Source organism: Peromyscus eremicus, chromosome 4 (assembly GCF_949786415.1).
Source record: "Peromyscus eremicus chromosome 4, PerEre_H2_v1, whole genome shotgun sequence".
NCBI lineage: Eukaryota > Metazoa > Chordata > Mammalia > Rodentia > Cricetidae > Peromyscus > Peromyscus eremicus.
Window position 1 is genome coordinate 125,430,819 of NC_081419.1, and position 21,565 is coordinate 125,452,383.

General features: G+C 43.7%; 2 protein-coding genes across 2 annotated transcripts; one reads left to right on the plus strand and one right to left on the minus strand.

Moving 5' to 3' along the window:
• Positions 1-301: 301 nt before the first annotated feature.
• On the minus strand, positions 302-6,231 carry Defb125 (defensin beta 125). The gene is made up of 2 exons (XM_059261632.1): positions 6,043-6,231; positions 302-1,490 (listed from the first exon to the last, which is right to left on the minus strand). The coding sequence occupies exons 1-2, from the start codon at positions 6,224-6,226 to the stop codon at positions 916-918; spliced, it is 759 nt and encodes a 252-aa protein (XP_059117615.1). The 5' UTR covers positions 6,227-6,231; the 3' UTR covers positions 302-915.
• A 7,817-nt stretch (positions 6,232-14,048) lies between these two features.
• Positions 14,049-18,015, plus strand: Defb115 (defensin beta 115). Its single transcript, XM_059261633.1, has 3 exons — positions 14,049-14,205; positions 16,022-16,183; positions 17,885-18,015. Exons 1-3 carry the CDS (start codon positions 14,112-14,114, stop codon positions 17,893-17,895), a joined length of 267 nt encoding a protein of 88 aa, XP_059117616.1. The 5' UTR covers positions 14,049-14,111; the 3' UTR covers positions 17,896-18,015.
• The last annotated feature ends 3,550 nt before the right edge of the window (positions 18,016-21,565 follow it).

The window sequence follows — 21,565 nt, forward strand, 5'->3', positions numbered from 1 at the left end:
ACCTGAAGTGGTCCTCTGACTCCACGTGCACATTGTGGTACATGTGAACAGTATGAAGTTCCTCAAAAACCTAAAAATAGACTCCAGGTTTAACAGCCGACTTTGGGTATACATCCGAAAGAAAAGAAGCGAGCATGCAACAAGACCCCTGCGACGAGACCCCTGTGTGCCACAGTTCCTACTGCACTGTTCACAGCAGATGGAGTGGGGGGCCACTGGGGAGATGGGGGAGGCTGGTTAATGGATCCCCAAACATAGTTACACAGAAGCAGTAAGTCCCAGCATTCCATGGGTCAGTGTGTTGATTCTAAGTATGGCAACCTAGTCTGTAGTTTATTAGTGAGTAAGACAAGAGCTCAAACTTTCCAAATAGAAGTAATCATAAGTTGGAGGAACTATGAACTACTCTGATTTTATCAGCGCAAACTGTATTTGTGTTCTGAGATATCACACTGTGTCTCAGGTGCAATGATACATTACGCAAACATGTCAAGATACACATAAAAAGATGGAAATGTTAACTACCCTGATTTAAATTCCATATTGTACATTACACACATGTATGGAATCATTATATGATAGTCCATAAATATGTACAATTAAAATCATAAGAAAATCATGGACACACCAATGTTCACTTGAGACTAAAACTAGCCTATGTAATTTAATGAATCAAAAGAGCACAGGTAAGGAACGTGAGCCTGCTAAAGAGAATTCTCATATCCAAGAAACACTTGACTTGTGTCCTGGCTACAGCACTAATGTCCATACTCATTGTTATCCAGTTTCTAATATAAGCCAAGGGTGGCAGCACTGGCTCCTGGTTATTATTCTGAGCAGTATTTACAGCTCTCTCAGACACAAAAGGAGACAAATAACTAAAGTATTAGACGTCACAGCGAGTGGTCCAGTGGTCTAGGTTGTGGTCATAGCAGTAGACTCAAAAGAGGGAGAGGCTGCCTTCACAGTAGCAGTACTGGGAGTGGGTGTGTTCACAGTACCAAGAGTGGGTGTGTTCACAGTACCAGGAGTGGGTGTGTTCACAGTACCAGGAGTGGGTGTGTTCACAGTACCAGGAGTGGATATGGTCACAGTTCCGGGAGTGGATATGGTCACAGTTCCGGGAGTGGATATGGTCACAGTACCGGGAGTGGATATGGTCACATCAACAGTATTGGGATACTTTGACGTCACATTAACACCAGGAGTCACAGGAGTTCTTGTGGTTTTTTCAGGCTTATTTTCATCAAAATTTCGATCATCATTAAACCTGGTCCTCGATGAGACAGAGTAAGGGTCCAGGAATGTTACGTCCTCTGGGTTGGCCAGGGAAGGTTGTGGCTGTGGAGGCTGTTTTCCTTCTGTTAGTGCTCGTGGAATGCAGCACGATGCTTTGTTCCTACACAGAAGTATGTACCTTTCGTCATCCAGACAGCGGATTCTGCAGTGCCCCAAATTATTCTTCCAGCATTTGGGACGAGACCAGCCAGCTGCAGGGAACACAAAGTAGGTAAAAACTTCAATTCTAGCATAAACATAACTTTCATTCAATCAAAAATTTACCTCTGCCCTAAAAGCCATTGAGAGAGACAGACAAGAAAACACAAAACATATAAAATTGTGATCTATGCCCTCAAAACAATGTAGTGGAAGCTAGGCATGGTGGTGCATGCCTGAGAGGGGGCGGGGGAGGGAGGGATAAAGGGGGAGAGACGGGGGGGGGGGGGGGGAAGAGACGGAGGGGGGAGAGTAGGTCACATTTGGAGCTGTTATGTAAACTGAGACTCTTTTTGTTGGTTTGGTTTGGTTTGGTTGGGGTTTCTCTGTGTAGTCCTGGCTGTCCTGGAGCTCACTCTGTAGACTGGGAGATCTGCCTCTCAAGTGCTGGGATCAAAGATGTGAGCCACATAAACTCTTAAGGAGGATGGAAGTGAGCAGGAAAGGTTCACAGAGGCAAGGATTGCTTTGGGAAAGAAACAACGATGCTTGGTCTGTGTGGAAGAAGCTGCTGGGCGTATATGTAAGAGGCTTCAGTAATGGTGACCGGTCTGAAGGCTGATGTGCAAATTCCGGAGTTCATGAAGTAGAAAAGAATGTGAGGTAGCAGTGCTGGACCCCCAGTCCCTTTACAAATAGTGTTCTTAGTCTGTTCAGAACATAGTGAGAGCTCAATGGCTTCACTCTGTTCTCGGAGCCTCATTGATGGACAGGAAAGAGTGGGATTATACAGATGTGCTAGAAGCTCTTCCAGTTAACCTATTGGTAGATAGGTGGTTTGAATACAAGGTAAGAGGAACAACACATGGAGAAATCCAAGAGAACTGCTGGATTTCTGAACTGTGAAGGTAGATGGAGACATGCGCCATTCACAGAAGAACAAAGAATGGTTGAGGAGAAGAAGAAATGGTGAAACCGAGAATTTGCTTTGGGGAACATGACATGATAAACCCAGGATGTCAAGAAAGCAGTGGGATCTCAGAAGAGAGGTTTCAGCTGAAGATCTGAATGTCAGAATCAATGCTTGTGGCTAACAGTTAAAGTTAAAGCCGTGGAGTAATACGAGAGAAAAAGTTCTGACGTGTTTCAGTGTCAAGAGACCAGATAGAAAGTGGGTCTGTAACTCGCTTAGCTGAGTGCTGTCAATCAGTCCTCACTACCACAAACAGCTGGGCACTGTGCTGAACATTTGCAATCCTAGCATTCTGGAGGCCGAGACCAGAGAATCAGAAATTCAAGGTCATCCTTGGCTATGGATCTACTTAGTGAAATTTTATAAATCCTTGAAAATATAGTTTGAAAAGAATATTTAAGTGGGTGAGTACTAATGGTGTCATAGGAAATTGGTGAATAGGATACACATTTTTATTCAGATGAAGGACACTGAGGGAGAGCAAAGGAAAACATTTTTACTTTCTAACAATTTCAAAATGTCCTATATTTTTAACTATGATGTCACAGTCATAAACGAGTGCGGTTACTAACCAGCTCACTTGACATATCCACATATGAATAGGATATTAGAGCACAGACTAGCAAGTTTGAGGGAGGTAATTAGGACCAATGTAGCCACAGTGGGTAGAATGAGAAGCACACTGGAAGGAAGAAGGTCCTAGGGCAGATTGGAAAAAGCCAGTTGGAAAAAGCTGTGCTTCCATGAGCTACATGATTGACCAATGCAAGCAGCTCACACGCTCTGCCATTTTGACTAGAGACTGTGGAGGGACGAGTAGGAAAGGGTACAGTAGGAAGATGGACACTGATATAAAAGAGAGGGTGGAGACCTGAGTCAGAATGCCCGAAGGGGAGCTGGTGAGAGCAGCTGAATTCTGGGTAGAATTTGCAGGTAGCTGTAACTGACTCCCTGAAAGATGTGCCAACCCAGAAATAAAAAATATTAAAGATAATTCCAAGAATTTAGCTAAAGCAACTAAAGAACATCAGCTGTGAGGACGCTCCCTCGTAGTGGATTTCCCTTTAGGGTAGCAATGGTTATTTTTCTAGAGCTTGGATATACTATGTTATGAGGACACACGACCATTACCCTCAACAGCTCAAAATCCAAATGTTAAAGATGTAAATGATACTTCAGAAGCCTGGTTGGTAGCAGCCCTCTGGTGGACAGCTTGGCTTGGTAAAAATGCACTTCCTCCACCATCAAATGTTATATCACCTAAAATCACAGAATGAAGCTCAGAGAGATTAAATTTCAAGACAGAACCTAAAAGGGCAAATAAAAATAAAAGCTATAGATCCGACCTCCAGGACAAAAGGGTAGGCATAGATAATGTATAGAAAACATTAAAAAGATCATATTGTAAATTTGACTCATCCTTTTGCAACGATATAAATGAAAATCAAATATTCTAATATAATCTTTCATCTACAGCCTTTGCAAATATATTTAAATTGATCATACATTAAGCACATAGGGAAAAGTTTTATGTTGAATGATAAAGCTGTATAAGAAAGCTTATATTTACTACCTTATGTTTAAAGCATAAATACATCATGCAACAATAATTTGGACAAAATAGTTTACACTGCATTTATTTAGTGAAATGTGATATTATCATTGAAAACACCATTTTCAAAAAGCACTTGGTAAGGGAAAACCAGTGATGGTGCCGTAGGAAATTTATAAGTGGGTTGCATGTCTGTTGAAACGATAATGAAACCAAAGAAGAATAATGGGAGAGACATTTATTTTTGCTTTCCAACAATTTCAGAGCTTTCTGTGTTTTCGACCATGACCTCATAGTCAGAAACGAGCATCAACATGAACCTTTTGGCTCACTTGTTACATCCACAGTGAATAAGATGTAACAGCACAGCGAAGCCATTTCATTCCTGGAGGTGGAGAAAAATCTTTGTAAGCAAATTTCTACACCTCCAAATTTAGTGAGTCTGTTTTCTTAGTCCACAGAGGCTCTTAAAATAATCAATAGGCGCTGGGCGGTGGTGGCACATGCCTTTAATCCCAGCACTCAGAGGCAGAGGCAGGCGGATCTCTGTTGAATTCGAGGCCAGCCTGGTCTACAGAGTGAGGTCCAGGACAGGTACCAAAGCTACACAGAGAAACCCTGTCTCAAAAAACAAACAAACAAACAAACTAAACCAAACCAATAGGCAGGGGGTGAAAAATCTAGTGGAACATACATTCAGATTCACAGCTACAGCACTTGAATCCACACCCTAGGAGGCAGCATTTCACTTAGCAGATTGTAGAAGGTTATAGTAGAAAACATGCAGACAGGTGACTGGAAAGCTAACATAGCTGGTGGTGAAAACAGAAGCCTTTGGCGCTCTCTCTCTCTCTCTCTCCCTCCCCTTCTCACTCCTCTCTGTCTCTCTCTCTCCCCTCCTCCACCCCCACCCCTCCTGCTCACAAATGGAAAAAGCACACATTTGTTTACAAGTTTCCCTTGAAGAGCTGCTGGTGATAAAGAGCTGTGTTCCAGCTGCAGGGAAGCAACTGCGTAAAGTGAAGAAACCTCAAAGTGTGCGTACCTAGTAACTACATTGAAGCGGGGCTATGCATTATAATGAGAAGTCTTATCTGGGCATGGTGGCACAAGCCTGCCATCCCCAGACTAGGGAGGCTGACACAGGAAGACAGCAAGTCTGAAGTCAGCCTTGTTAACAGTGGAGATCTTTTCTTTAAGAAAGCCCCTAAGGTGCATTGCTCATACATTTGCAGGACAATCCACATGGTTCGTTTACAGCTGAATGTTTAAAAGGCTCCAAGGGACAAGCATGTAAATAGATCCATATATACTAGAGCATTCAGGAAATTACTGGCACTGATTGATCCTGAAGGAGAAGACTGAACTAGGGTTTCTAGGTTGGAGAGAATGTTCCTTCCCCTTAGACTAATTGTGTTGATTTTTTTTTAAATGCATAAGTCAATGGCAAACGTTTCTTAAAAACAGAAAACCAAAATTACTGGTGTTTTAAAAAAGGGGATAAGTGCTTCATATTGACCTGAAATCAGAAGCTCCTCCTCAGCCATGTGTTTTCCCACCACATCTTTATTCTTATATGGACCACAAACTTCGTGTCTCTTGCACAAATCAGCTCTGCAGGATATAGGGTGTGGACTAGTTTGCTGCGTCTAAGACCATGAAGTGAGTGTCTTCCCTGCTGGTATTCTCAGGACTAAGAAGAGTTTAGGGTGGAGAGAAGGCTCAGACTAGGACACAGCCACAAGGCAGCTGCAGAAGTGGAGGAAGGTCGAGCTGGCACAGAGCGGTTGTACAGAAAGATCTCCAGGGCAGCTCAGACCATGGGAACAGATTCCTGCCTTCTGGAGACTCATCCCAGAGGACTCCCCGGATATTTGGATGCACATGACAGAAGAATCTCAGAGAGTAGAGGCAAGGGCTGCCAGAAAAGAAAGATTCTTTCTCCTGCTCCATTGAACCAAGGTTCTCCCTGCATGATGTTCCCACCACCACCAAGGACACCAGGGCAGGGGAGGTGTAGGCAGCCCTGTGTAACAACTCACTCTAACTCCATCACCCCCATTTTATAAGGTCCCATTACCTTTAGTCACCTGAGTTAGCAACCCACAGATAACGAAGGCCAGCGATGGGAAACTCATGGCTCCTGAGAGAGAAAGCACTATGTCCTGAGGAACCCAGAACGCTTTATCCAGCAAGGGATCTAGGCTTTCACCTTTATTGGTATCATGAGTGATGAACCGGAGAAGGTGAGAATGCCATGCCATCCCTACTGTCCGACCATTCATTTGCATGACACAATCATGCCCAGCACTAGAGATTATTAAAGGAAAACGAAGCCTTATGAAACAAAATATAATCCTGTGCGGTCTGATGGAAAGAACTCCCAAGAGGAAGTTTCCCATAAACCTAGATGGGGTAAGTTTCTTTTCTGTCTGGGTGCAGCATCCTGTATGTATACAACAATAGTAAAAAGGAGTGTGAGGGTACCACTGTAGCAGACCAGTGGGCCACAGGATGTAGCCAAGTGTTTGCCTTTCCTCTGAGTGTTAGCCCTAGTATGACTCCCTGTGAAATAAGGGAGATGCTTAAAAAACAAACAAAAACAAAAGACCCTTTAAGTCCCAACTCCATGGATTATTAAATACAGGGGATCAGGAACTGGGAGTCAAAATAGCAAAGCAGGTTTTATTGTGATTGTCTTTTCTCCATTCCACATTCCCACCAACCCCACTTGTTCAAAGAAATAAATAAGAAACAATCTATTGGGACAGAAGAAATATTTTTTATTTTATCTCATTTTATTTTGGCTTTCTTGAGACGGAGTCCCTTTACATAGCCCTGGCTGTCCTGGAACTCACGGAGATCTGCCTGCCTGTGGCATGGAAGACATGCACCGCCATGCCTGATATTTTTGTTTGTTTGTTTTCTTTTGAGAAGAATCATTTTTAAAAAACTCAAGTCCAGAATTTTACCTTAGGAAATTAGAAAAAGAAAAGAAAATTAATCCTAAAATTGCTACAGGCCGCAGGAATATGAAGGAAGAATTCAGCTGACTATGGCAAAGCTATTACCTGGAAGAATCAAGGAATTCTTCCAGAGGAAGCCAAGTCTCAAGGAGTATTTGGTGTTATTTGGCTTTTAATATCAGCTGTTTTCTGCTATGAATTTTATGTGCGTTCTCATAGCTTCCCCAAGAACTTCTAAACAGTATGGATTGATCATTCCTTGGGCATGTACAATTAAGGTATTTGGATACAATCATGCAGGCAAAGCTTCCTGCTTCCGGGCTTTCTGCTCCTTTTTAGCATTAGAATTAGATGTCTGCCTTCTGCAATTATCTCCTTTAGGAAGCACCCAAAGCCAGGGCCAGCTCCGGACAAAGCATCCAAGGATAAGTGGCAGACAGAATAGCTGGTCAAACCACCCGCTAGCCTCCTGAATTAAAGCAAACACCCATATGGAGACACCACCTAGGCCAGGCAGACATTAGGTACATAGATTTGCTTCTTGTGCCAATTAAGCTCAGACTTCCCTTTCTCTTGCAGCCGAAGTGGTACCCTAGAGTAACTTACTTAGAACAAAAGGGTTTTTTCATACCAAGTGGTTCAAGCTGTGGCAAGTCACCTAGCTATTTGGTACTCTTCCCCTGCCCTGCCAGAAAATGGTGACATAGAAAAAAAAAGAGCAATTTTATTTTAACGACTCAGACTCTTTTACCTAACCACCTCTAAGATTGAAGCTTGAACACATTTATGATAAACTCGTAACGTTTCACCTAACCACTTCTAAGAGTATATTTTGAGCACATAAATTCCCTTTCTGATTTATTCCAGCCCGTAGTTGACCCCACCTCCTTTATTCACACCCCTTTTGGGTTGCAAATGAAGCTGACTATCACTGCTTCTGTGGGGACCTTGAAAGTCTTGCATTGTGTTGTAAAAGTCTGACTGCTTGTAAGGTTTTAGACCGGTTCCCAGAGAGGAATGAGGAGGAACAAAGATGGAGAGGGATGATGAAGATGAGGATGAGGAGACAGAAAGAACTTAGAACTGTGAGAGGACAGGAGGAGAAGGGACAGAGAGGAGCTAAGTATGAGAACGGAACTGTAGATAGAATTTTGTCTCAGAGGAATAAAGGGAATGGACTGAAGAGCTCGATGTACTTAGACCATTTTCCCTCAGATTATTCTCGCTGTTGGTAGCATCTCTTCTGGAAATCCTGGGAAGAAGACTATTAGAGGCTGGACCCCAATATTCCTCGTTATAAAATGAGTAGAAGAAATGAAATACCAAGAACTAGAGCAGATACCACGACACTGACCCTCCTGATAATGAGCCAATAAAACCAAAAGGCAGCCCCCTGGAAGACACAATGAACGAACTTCTAGCTGCGCCAAGCAGTGAAGAAGGACTCAGTTGGTCACAATATAGACTGGAAGAGAGATTGGATGTAAGAGGATAGTAACTGAATGCAATGATATACCTACAATATTTACTAATGTATGAGGTGAACCAAGTCCTTGAAAGACACCCAAACAAGCTGGCAGTGAAATAGTTTCCCCAAACAATCCTGTACCTCACTCAAAAGTAAATTAACAGTTTTCAATCTCCCATGAAAGTAATATGCAAGCCCAGATGGTTTTGGTTGAGCAGGTATGCCTCTGATCCAAATAGGTAATTTTCCAAAGAAGACATATGAATGTTTGATAAATGTAAAGAGATGTTCAGCTCACTAGCAACAGAGTGAATGTAAAATAAAACAGTAAGTCACAACTCCAGGAGAAAGTGACTTACTAAGAAGACCAGTCACTGAAGGGGCTGGAGAGATGGCTCAGTGGTTAAGAGCACTCACTGACTGTTCTAGGTTCCATTTCCAGAGCCCATAAGGTGGTTCAGAAGCATCTGTTATTCCAGACTCAGGGGATCTGATGCCCTCTTCTGGCCTCTGTGGGTACTGCATGCCTATGGTGCATAGATGCAGGCAAAGCACTGCCCACACAAAAATAAATACATTAAAAAAAAAAGTTAAAAGGATTAGGTTTTTGTTTTTTAAAAAACACACTCAATGAAATCATACCAGAAAAACTCCCCAATCTTGGGGAAAATGTGGACGTCCGTATGTAGAAGGCTTACAGAAACCCAGCAGACATGATCACAAAAAAAAAATCTTATCACAATTTATTTAATCAAAACACCAAAAATGTATGACAGGGGCTGGAGACAGCTCTCTGGATAAGAGCACTTGCTACCATTGCAAAGGATCTGGCCTCCATCCCCAGCACCTTCATGGTGGCTCACAACTGGTTGTAACTACAGTTTGAGGGCATGTGGAATCAGTCCTCTCCTGGCCTCTGCTGGTACCAGACATGCACATGGTACACATAAATACACAAAGGCAAAACACTAGTACAAATTAAGTATAAATGAATAAATACATAAATAAATATTTTTAAAACTAGACAAAGGAAAAAATCAATATCAAAGGGAAAGTATAAGATCACATTTAAGGGCATGCCTGTCAGGCTCACAGCAGACTTCTTTGGAATTGTGTCGCCCGGGAGAGGATGGGATGACATAGTCCAAGTCCCGAATGAAAATAGCCGCCAACCAAGACTACTATAAAAAGCAGGGCTAGCTTCCAGATGTGAAGACCTTTTAAGGCAATCAGAGAATTCATAAGCATCACACTAGACTTCCAAAAGATCTTAAGAGAATCCTATTTCTGGAAGTGAAGTAAAGATGGATGTGTAGGAAAGTACAGCTGTCTCTAGAAAGGCAGATACAAATATTAACAATACAATAAATCATTAAACTTCACAGGGGAGCAAGAGCAGGAAAAAAACCCAGCAAAGATATTCAAAACAACTAGAATAAAGTCAACAAAATAATGTCAAAATGTCCTTATCTGTCAATTATAAACTTAAATGTAAACAGACTAAATTCTCCAGTTAAAAGAAATAGACCACACAAAAGGATAAAGAAACATAATCCAATGAATCACAAGCTGCCTTCCAGAAACTCACCTCACCAATAGAAATGTGTCTAGATGAACGGAAAGACAGAAGATGGTATTCTAAGCAAATGAAAACTTAAAGCAAGCTGGAGTATCTGTACTTACATCTAATAAAAGGAATTCTGGGACAAAAAAAATCAGAAGAAACAAAGAAGGCCACTAGATAATGATTGAAGGAGCAATTCAACAAAGGATACAATTGTTACAAGTCTCTGTGTACCTAATGCAGAGCATTCAATTCCATAAAACAGACCCCAAAGTAAAGAAAGATAAGCTTCAACGCAGTAAGAGAGAGGGATTTCAACACTCCACTCTCACTAGTGTAAGCAGAGAGATCAATGCAGAGGTGTGAGAAGTGAAATGTGCTGGAGAGCAGATGGACAGAACAGTCATCACAGAACTATCCAATACGTACACACATGGACCTTCCTCTAGAGTATGCCATACAAGGCTATAAAATAAATATTGGAAAATGAAAAAATTAAAAGGTATTCTATATATTTTCTTATCACAATGAGATAAAACTTGAAGTCAATAATGTCATGAAGGGAGTATAATTTTTTTTAAAAAAGAGTGTTTCACTCTGTAACCCCAGTTGACCTGGAACTCACTATGTAGACCAGACTGGCTTCAGACTCACAGAGATCAGCCCGCCTCTGCCTCCTGAGAGCTAAGATTAAAGATGGAGCATGCCTTTGAATGAACTTAAAGGAAAACTAAAGACTGTGAGAAACTATTTTCAAACTATGGATACGGTAAAGAACTTATGTCTAAGGAAAAAAAGAGCTCTGGAAATGAAGCAATTAAAGCCAGGCCATGTAGAAAATGGGAATAAGACAATGACAGACATTTAGCCCAGGAGGTTATGAATGACAAACACTTGAAAGATGTCCAACATTATTAGCCAATAGAGAAGTGTAGTTTAAGACCAGGAAGACACGACATTCTAGGGTTAAAACAGTGAGAAATGCAGCTGGGTGAATCACGACATTCGGGGGCTCAAGGAACAAGGATGAAGAGTTTGAGGCCAAAGGGGGTTACACAGTGAGTTGAAGGCCAGCCTGAGCTGCTCCAGTGAGATGCTGCCTCAAGAAGCAAAAGGGTGAGAAGTAATACTTCCATCCTGGAAAACACGACAGAAATGTTTCATGCTGTGGACTGTGACTCAGTAACGAAAGCAACAAGCTCCGGATCAAAGAGCGGCCCCAGAAGGCCACACACTGAGATGCTGCCACACACTGAGATGCTGCCACACATTGAGATGCTGCCACACACTGAGATGCTGCCATACACTGAGATGATGCCACACACTGAGATGATGCCACACACTGAGATGATGCCACACACTGAGATGCCACACACTGAGATGCTGCCACACACTGAGATGCTGCCACACACTGAGATGCCACACACTGAGATGCTGCCACACACTGAGATGCTGCCACACACTGAGATGCTGCCACACACTGAGATGTTGCCACACACTGAGATGCCACACACTGAGATGCTGCCACACACTGAGATGCCGCCACACACTGAGATGCCGCCACACACTGAGATGATGCCACACACTGAGATGATGCCACACACTGAGGTGCCACACACTGAGATGCCACACACTGAGATGCCACACACTGAGATGCTGCCACACACTGAGATGCCACACACTGAGATGATGCCACACACTGAGATGCTGCCACACACTGAGATGATGCCACACACTGAGATGATGCCACACACTGAGATGCTGCTACACACTGAGGTGTCACACACTGAGGAGATGCCACACACTGAGGAGATGCCACACACTGAGGAGATGCCACACACTGAGATGATGCCACACACTGAGATGCCACACACTGAGATGCCACACACTGAGGAGATGCCACACACTGAGGAGATGCCACACACTGAGATGCCACACACTGAGATGCCACACACTGAGATGATGCCACACACTGAGATGCCGCCACACACTGAGGAGATGCCACACACTGAGGAGATGCCACACACTGAGATGCCACACACTGAGATGATGCCACACACTGAGATGCCACACACTGAGGAGATGCCACACACTGAGGAGATGCCACACACTGAGGAGATGCCACACACTGAGATGCCACACACTCAGCATTCTCAATCACTCACTGTGAAGATGAAAACCCAGTTGTTGTCTAGAAACTACAGAGGGTGAGGTGGAGGCTTGAGTGAAAATGTGTGTCCCCAAGGAAGTCAGTTGCCTTCTCTAAGCTTCAGTTTTTAATTCCGTAGAATGATTATTATCATTCCCCCCCCCCCCACAAACCCCGGTTGTTTGTATTTCACCTAACAAACTCTTTGCCATGGCATTTACTAATTTCCCAAGAGGTCACACACCCATTTTCCCAGCATGCACTGTGTTATGTAAAATAGCACCAGATCTGGGCTCTGCTTTGTTCTCCAGAGAGAATTAAACATGTTTTCTTTTGCCACCTCCGAAACCCACTGCCAGTGACACCAGCACCAGGGGCATGCCATTTGGCCCAGATCAATTTCAGATGGAGAAAATGAAGTCAGGTTTGAAGTATCAATTAAAAGAAACCCTGGCCCCGTATCCCAGCTGGAACAAACCCCATAAGGCCATATGAGGTCTGGTGCAGGTGGCCCTGCCATTTCTGGGATTTCAGCCTCATTTTTCTCTTCTCCCTTACTCTACTGCAGCCATGTTCTACTCCGTGCTCTTGTTAGAGTACCTTGGGCTTTCCTGCCTTGGGGCACGGCTCTCACTGTCCTCTCTACCTGGAAGACTGTATTTAGGTAGGTCAAGTCCTCAGGACATTCAAGTTCCATTTAATGTCACTTCCTCATAGATTCCTTTCTCAACTACTCTGCCTGAAGTACCTACACATGCCGCACCACACCATACACAGACACACAGACATACAGACACACACACACACACACACACACACACACATACATACATACACATTCACAGTATGCCATACACACACCACACATACATTCATACGACATGCATTATATTATTACACACACACACACCATACACACTCGTACTATAACTACACACCATACACACTTGTACTATAACCACACACACTTAATACACACATACACAAACACAAATACACACACACACACACACACACACACACACACAAACAAACTATCACCCAGCTTGTTTCTTTCCTGCTCACCCTTTGACCCTGCGGAATTCTCTTCCACACTCTGAGGCTACATTTTCTTAGCTAAGGAATGGCGGTTCCATGGTCTGAGGGATATGAATAAAGGCCATCCATTGCTTATCCTCCATCTTCCTCCTTCTGCTTTTTATTTATTTGGGTACAGGCTCTTATGTAGCCCAGGCTGGCCTTGAACTCACTTCACAGTTGAGGATGACCTTGAACTCCTGATCCTCCTGCCCTCACCTACCTTTCCTGTACTGGAATGGAGCTGCAGATTTGGCTCCTCCCCCGCCAGCTCTGCCATCTACAGCCCACCTGCCTGTTCAGTCAGTGCATTTTACAAGAACGACTTTTATTTATTGCTCGACAATTACACACAAATAAACAGTGTATCTTGAGTCTATCCACCCCACTGCCCCTCTCCGCACACACCCCGCGCCCCAACATGACCTCGCCCTCTCCCTTTCTGTTATTATTTCTTACTGCCGACTCCATGAGTCCAGTCAGGGCTGGTGTTGGAATGCTGCCCTCGCTTTGCTACACCCACACCGCATGCTCTGGGCTCAAAGAGACGACAGGCAGTCTGCCCCGGCAGGGCTCCCAGGCTCCCAGTCGTCCTTGAGGCTATCAGTATGTAGGAACGTGAGCTAGAAAAACTCAGCTCCAGCCGTGGCCAACATGGGGGCAGAACCAGGCCGAAGGAGGGCGGCAGGGAAGACTTCTTGGGGACTAGATCTACTTTGTCCACAAAGCAGCAGGCTTGCTGTCCCCTTGCCAGAGGGCATACAGAGGTGACCCTGAATGCTAGATGAGCCGCTTTCAGCGCTGACCTGCAGAAGGCAGTCCGGGTGGTGCATCCCTCTGCCTGCCTCAGATTTATTGCCCGTGACTAGGCCCTACCTCGGTCATTAAAAGCCAAAGCCTTCGGAGTTTCCCCAGCACATTCAGCATGCTGCGGACTGGCTCCTCACCCCTCTCAGGACACATTAAGCTCTGCTTCCTGACCTTAGCTGTCTTTATAATCCTGGCTCAGACTTCCCCAGGTGAGAAGGGGGAAGGGAGAGTTACCACCTACCCACAGGGTAGGGGCTGCTGAGGTCTGGCAAGAGAGAGCCCCACTATGCCTGTGTCTTTGGGACTCGGAGGTAGCTTGGTGGCAGAGTTGCTTGGGGAACATATGTGAGGCTCTGAGTTCAACCTCCAGTGCTGGGAGGAAGGAGGAGAGGGAGGGAAGAGGGGATGGATGGTGGGAGGGAGGAGAAAAGGAGGGGGAAAGGGAGGAGGGAGGGAAGAAGGAAGGGAGGGAAGGAGGAAGGGAGGGAAGGAGGAAGGGAGTGAGGAGGAAAGGAAGGACAAAAGAAAAAAGAGGAAGAGGGAGGGAACAGAGGAGGGAGAAGAGGAGCGGAGGGAGGAGAGGAGGGAAGGCAGGCAGGGAGGAGGGAATAGAGGGAGGTAGGCATCAATAGGAGGAGGGAGAAGAGAAGAGAGAGGGGGAGGGCAGAGGGCGGAGGGTGGGGATGTGCTTTCCCATTGGCTGCCTGTGGCCACAGTGATGCTTCTTTAGGAAGACCGGAAAACGCAAGCAGAGAGAAAGCAACATCCTCGACAGAGGTCGCCCGCCCCGCCCCGCCCCGCCCCGCCCTGCTCACCACCACATCAATGCCCCTGCTCCCAATATCTCCTGTCTGATCCCAATCTCTCACTTCAGTCCCCTCCACTGGTACCATGGCTTACAGTAGCCGGTGTATTGACTTCACCCCTCCCTTGAAGCAAGCAGAGGAGGCATCTTGTTCTTAGACTATGTGATGGGAAATGTGTGGGTGGATGTTGGGTAATACAGGTTCTTAGTAGGCTAAAGGCATGGAGCTGCTTTCAGAGCAGGAGAGTCTGGATTTCAAATTGAACATGTGTACAGTAGCCACAGATCATCAGAGTCTTCCTTCATCACTCTCCACATAATGATAATATTATTATTAATAATTATTTGGGATAGCGTCTCACTATATGGCCCTGGTTGTCCTGGAATTCACTGTCCTTGAACTCAGAGATCCACCTGCCTTCCAAATTTTGGGATTAAAGGCATGGACCACCATGCCTGGTATCACTTTATTTATTTATTTATTTATTTATTTATTTATTTATTTATTTATTTATTTATTTTGAGACAGCACTCTCTCTGAACCTGGAACTCAGAGATTGGCTAGACTGGCTGACCAGTGAGCCCTAGAAACCTACCTGTTTCCACTCCCCCGGCGATGGGGTTACAGATGTGTGCTGCTGTGTCCAACTTCAGTGTGGTCACTGGCCGCCCAGACTTACATTCTTATGCTTCTGAGCAAGGACTTCACCCACTAGGTCCTCTCCCCAGCCCAGGTTTATGCTTTTCAGTTGTATCATTTGCTGTTGGGTCAACTTTGCAAGGTGAAGGTCTTTGTCAATCAGTCAATGGTTTTTCTAGAGAAAAGGGGGAGAGGAGGAAGAAAAAGCCTATTCTTGGTTAACACCGATTGGAAACTGGGTTAAATTCTGGAGAGAGAGAGGGCAGACAACAACGGTGCTGTAGTTATGAGACATTTCAGAGAAAGCCAGCACATGGGCTCATGGGATACTGACGTGGGAAAGTAGATGGATATGAGCTTGTTTTTTCAAGTTTGACTGTCCTGGTGAGAGAGAGCACCAACTTACTTCCCAAGGGAGGAATTGGGTAAAGACAAGTAGAGAGAATTTGTGCCTTACACTGGGAGAGGGGATATCGACACTCACTGAACCCACCATTCTCACGGGCCTGCCAACATCCTCAGGATATACAAGTGTGTCCTCTTCACATGGTTCAGGATTCTTCTCTTCTCATTTTGACAGAGGGATGGCTCAAAACGTGCTTTTATGGACTGGGCAAATGCAGACGTGAATGCAGGTCAAATGAGAAGAAGAAAGAGATATGTGGGGATGTCACAGTTTGCTGTCTTCACATATCAAAGTCAAAACTATCCAACATACCTCTGACCAACCAGAAAAAGAATGGTACGTATCCATTTCAGTCTTCCAGCTCCAGAGTTTCAACAGTCACCATGACAAGTCAGTGACACATGCAATAGCTATGCTAATCTTCAGTGCTGGGCCTTCAGAGGGTTCATTAATCAGTGTTCGTTGCACTGAGTCTGAGGTACAGATTTGTGACAGGGCATAGATGTAAGCAAGCACTTAGTGCTGGGTTTGACCCCAGCACTGAGGGAAAAGCGTCCATTCCAGCTATCAATCCATCCTCCAGCAACTTTCAGGCTTGGATAACATGACCAATAATATCAGTTGATAATATTGGTTCCTGCAGCGTAAGAACTTGATGGCATCTAATTCCTGTATCCCTGAACCTCTGAGCAGAAGCTTCTGGGCCCCTGAAAGTTTCCAGGTGAATGTAAATTGCACCTTGGCTGCAGATTCTTACTTGATGTCTCATCCTAGAGAGACAGGATAGGCCAATAGGCTCCAGAAGGTCTCCTCTTGCCTCTTTAGCTTAATGTTTTGCTCCAGGCTTTGCTTTATGGACTTTCAGAATTGATTGCTTACCCCCAAGTCCCCAAATCCCTAATCACAGAGGACTGTCCAAAGATGGTCATGTCCAATGACCAGGAGGCAACCACTCATACCCCAAGAAGACAGGAGACAAAAACAGTAACAACAACAAACAGCTCAGCCTATGCCAGAATTTTACTATGTGCAAGGAATAAATGAATATGATGCCCCTTTGCCAGAGGGGGCAATGGAGTTTCCTGGTTTGGAGGGGCTAACCCTATGTGGCACAGACAGTCCTTCCAGTTACTAGTGCACCTTTTCATCAGTTTACGTCAGTTGTCCCTGACTCCATTGTAACCCTACAAGGTGAACTTTACAGGGTGTCCTTGGGATGTCCAGAGGGTGCAGTTGGCAGCCATGACACCCTGAGTACACTTGCTCTTGGTCTCAGAAGATAAAGATACAGACTTGGGCCTGGTTAGTACTTGAATGGCGGAGTGAGCTAGAAACTGGATCTTGGGTTGTCCAACTCTGAGAGAGTTGCAGTGGTTTTATCCCAGCTAGGGAAGTGGGGTGGGTTCCCCAAGATACCAAGAAAACAGAGTTATCCTGTGAGGTGGAGGCCTTATTGAAATCACTGACAGGGTGAGTTCAGTAGCAATGAACAGGGCAGATAACCCTGCCAGAGTCCAGTGACAGCAGGATGGACAGTTGGTGCAGAGAGAGGGGTTTCCTAGGTCAGCATGTGCAAGCCTTGGACCATTCCTTGCCTCCATTCATTGTGTCCAGACTCCAGGGATGCATAGAACACTTGCATGCTTGGTTTCCAGGGTTCTTGTGGGGTGTTAATGCCCTTCAAGATACATACTGGGCACCCCAATCTTGTCCTAACCTGAGTGTCCTTCTATCCTTGGGGGAAAAAAAAAAGAGGATTTTTTTGGACCCATGTCATTGGGTGTACTACTTTTCCTAAGGAGCACACACTGTATCAACATGTCTCCAGACTCACAGTTACATAGAAATGAGGAGGGTGCAGAGGAAATCTGAATGCATCAATAGGGTAGACTAAGCCTCTTTACCAATTGGGGCTTCCACTCATCTCTGAAATGGAAGTAAAATGAGATTGTTAGGGTGGGCCCTAATGCTGTATGATTAGTGTTCTTGTAAGAGGAGATTCAGACCTAATTATTTGCAAATAATTATGCCACACAGAGTCTTGTTAAGATCCAGGAAGATCCTAGGCATCAGCAAGCCAAGGAGAGATGCTGAAGAAAACCAGCTCTACTGATATTTGGACTTTGTCCCCAGAATTGTAAGAAAATAAACTTCTGTTGTTCAAGTCACCCAGTTTGTGGTACTTTTTAATGGTAGTCCTGGTAACTAAGTGCAAACAGACTAGGACATTGGTGTCCTAAATGTTGCCCCCAAATCCAAATCTGAAACTGTCAAAGGTGGGACTGGGGAGATAGCTCAGCTGGTGAAACCCTCGCTATGCAAGGCAGAGGGCTCACATTTGATCCTCAGAACTCACCTAGAAAAGCTGGGCGCTTCCAATCCTGGTGTTGGAGAGCAAGAATGGGAGGCTCACTGGCTGGCAAGCCTCACCTACTTGTTGAGTTCTGGGCTAGTGGGGGACTTGTCTCAAAAAAGAAATAGAAGGTGGCTTGTATCAGGATTTTTCTTTTGAGCCACCAATCAGCTCCCAAATCATGACCTGAAGACTTATTAGTTATGAATGCTCTGCCTAACTTAGGCTTGATCCTGGCTAGCTCGTTTAACTTGAATTAACCTGTTTCTCTTTATCTACCTTTTGCCTCAGGGCTTTTTACCTTATCTTTCTGTATGTCTTACTCTGTGTTGGCTGGCTGGCGGCTGCCTGGCTGGCCTTGGGCTTGAGTCTAAATTCCTCCTTCTATTTATTCTCTCAGCCTGCCAGCCCCGCCTATCCTTCACCTGCCTAGCTATTGGCCATTCATCTTTTTATTAGACCAATCAGGTGCTTCATGCAGGCAAGGTGAAACAAATACAACACATCTTTTTATAATTAAACAAATGCAGCATAAACAAATGTAACACATCCTTACATCATTAATCAAATGCAGCAGAAACAAGTGTAACACACCTTTACACAGTTAAATATTTCACAGCATAAACAAATGTAATACATCTTTACATAGTTAAATTTCCACAACATTTCCCCCTTTTTGTCTAAATAAAAAAGGATTTTAATTTTAACATAGTAAAACTATATTCAATAAGAAAAATTATCAAGCAAGAATTCCATTCACAATCTGGTCCATTTGTATTTGGCAAAATCAAAGAAAATATTCCATCATTTATGCTATCTTGGTGTGTCCAAAGTTTTGTACCTAATTTGCCTTCTATCATAACTAAGGAAAACTATAACTATAACTAACTAGTCTTCAACTCCATCAAAAACCCCAGAAGGATATATTACCTGAGTAAACAGGAAGTATAGTGCAAGCCACCTCCAAACCTATAGAAGTGACAGACATCTGGCTGCTTGGATAGTCACCCAAGGTTCCTCTGCAATGTTGGGGCATCTAATCTTCAGCCTATAGGCCTAGAATATTTGGGAGACTTTTCTATGAAGCAGGAATTTTGAAAGACTGTCCTGTCTTGTTTTGCCAAAGTTTGGCAGTCTTTTTCCTTTGTGTCTTGCTTGTTCAGATTGTACAGCATTCTGTCAGCAATCAAGGCAAAAGCAGTTTTGTTGCCCAGTGGCTAACTTTGCCATATTGAAAGCAAACTCTATACAGAATTTCTTTGAAGGCCAGTATCTTCTCTGAAATAAATTGGTGCTGCCAGGAGCAGATGTGTCTCACTGAAATGAAAAGCCTTAGGTTATTAAATATCTTAAATGCCTATTCTATAGGTCTTTGAAGTGTTTGAAGACCATCTGTCTATCTAAATATATCTGTTTAACCTTGAAAACATACCCAATATGACTACAAGTTTGATTATTATAGATGACAAACTATATTTGTCAAACTCAATTTCTTAATTATATATTACTTTTTAAAAATTAGCTAAATAAGCACAATAACCCAACAAAGTATAAAAACATACATTCAGTATATAAAAAAACCCTTTAAATTTGTATCAATATACCAAAGTCTATATCAATGTAAAATATTTGAGGTTAATAGTTGTCTTTTTTATCCCATATTCCTATATCCCCCTTAAATGATGACAAATATCCATAACCCATTGAATGACCAAAAATCACCCACCCAACCACTTGGTAATGTGGATATTGTATTCTCTAGACTGCTTCCTGTTGTCTGGGGGTGATGACATCTTTAGGGGACTCTGAGAAAATTGAGATAATGGTCAAGTCCTGGGAGAGCTAGCCATAACATTTGTTGTCCAGTCTCTGTGCAATGTGAAAATATAAAGTTTATCTGTGGTCCTGGCTAGAATAGCCTGTGAGGCTCGACCATCTCAGCCAGCAGCCTTGAAGATGTTCTGGATGCAGAACTCTGAGGAAACTGCAACAGAGGCACTCTGAGAGAGTGGATCACCTGGGTTACCTGTTTTCATTGGTGTCTAGTCCTCTTGCTCTGAAAACACACAAACTTCTAAAGGTAACATACATATCTGCATTAACACAAGTATGAACTGGGTGTTGTACACAAGTCAGCCAAAGATGATTTTTTTTTGTTTTATGTTTGAGCAGGTAATAATATATACATCACCTGTCTTGTAGTTTTTTCTTGGTTTATTTCTTTATGTCTATAGCCAGGATTTTTAGGAGGTTTTCCCTGATCAAACCTGATCTCTATTAACCTTGAATGAATCCACAGCCTTTTGTTTCCTTACCTCTTCCCCAGAGCAATACATTTTCTGACTTCCATTTTGAAGTTAAGGCATTCCTAAAGTATCTAGACTGGTTTAATTCACCAGTCCCTGTTACAATCCCATGTCTCTCAACAGCTGTTGTTCACTCATCAGCATTCAAAAAATTCAAAGTCAATACAACCCCATACAGGATCCAGACTCCCTGTGTATTTCTCATCTTTAGATGGCTTATTCTTTTTTTTATATTACTTAACTCTTTCTTTAAAGACTTTAATATTTTAAACTATTTATTTTCTCTATGACTGTCTATACTCTTTTTCTTTTCTTTTTTAAGCCTATGCACATTTTTAAACACACTGGAACCTGTTTAGAGGCTTTTTCCATCTAGATCTGTCTTTACTAAGTACCTGCAGCTGCACGCTTGCAGCATTCTCTGATGTTTTAGCCAAATGTTAAGCTGCTAAGCAGCTTTCCTCTGGCAGCTGTGGCAACTGGCGTGGGTCCTTGAAAGATGAGCTCTATGCCCGGTGGGCCTGGCTGGCAGCTGTTTTTTAACTGGGAACTGCATTCAACCGCCCCAGCTCTAGGAAGCTGGTATTTTTTACTTAGCTTTTTTTTTATACCTAGCATGTCAGCTGCTCAAGGGCTCTGTATGGCAGAACCTCTCAAAGGAGCCATATCCATTCCCCCTCTCTCTTTTCCTCTTTTTCCCCTCAGCTTTCTCAGACCTTACATGGAAATATGGCCCCCATGTTGGAATGCCAAATGTACCAGGCTTTTTCTTTTGAGCCACCAACCAGATGCCAAATCATGACATGGAGACTTCTTCTTAGTTATGGATGCTCAAACTAGCTTAGGCTCAATTCTGGCTAGCTCTTTTAACTTAAATTAAACTGTTTCTCTTTATCTACATTTTACCTCAGGGCTTTTAACCTTTTCCTTCTTCTGTATATCTTATTTCTGCTGTCTCTATGTCTGGCTGGCCCTGGGCATGTCCCCCTCTTTCTCCCTTGTTCTCTTCTTCTTCTCCTTCTCTTCCTCCTCCTTCTCTCTCTCTCAAGCCTAGATTCC

Excerpts from the sequence above, each read along its gene's own strand:
- Defb125 (XM_059261632.1), bottom strand. The coding sequence starts at position 6,226 with ATGGCATGGCATTCTCACCTTCTCCGGTTCATCACTCATGATACCAAT. Across the intron at positions 1,491-6,042 it reads GCTAACTCAGGTGACTAAAG|CTGGCTGGTCTCGTCCCAAA; the intron begins GTAATGGGACCT and ends TGTTCCCTGCAG.
- Defb115 (XM_059261633.1), top strand. The coding sequence starts at position 14,112 with ATGCTGCGGACTGGCTCCTCACCCCTCTCAGGACACATTAAGCTCTGC. Across the intron at positions 14,206-16,021 it reads CCTGGCTCAGACTTCCCCAG|AGGGATGGCTCAAAACGTGC; the intron begins GTGAGAAGGGGG and ends TCATTTTGACAG.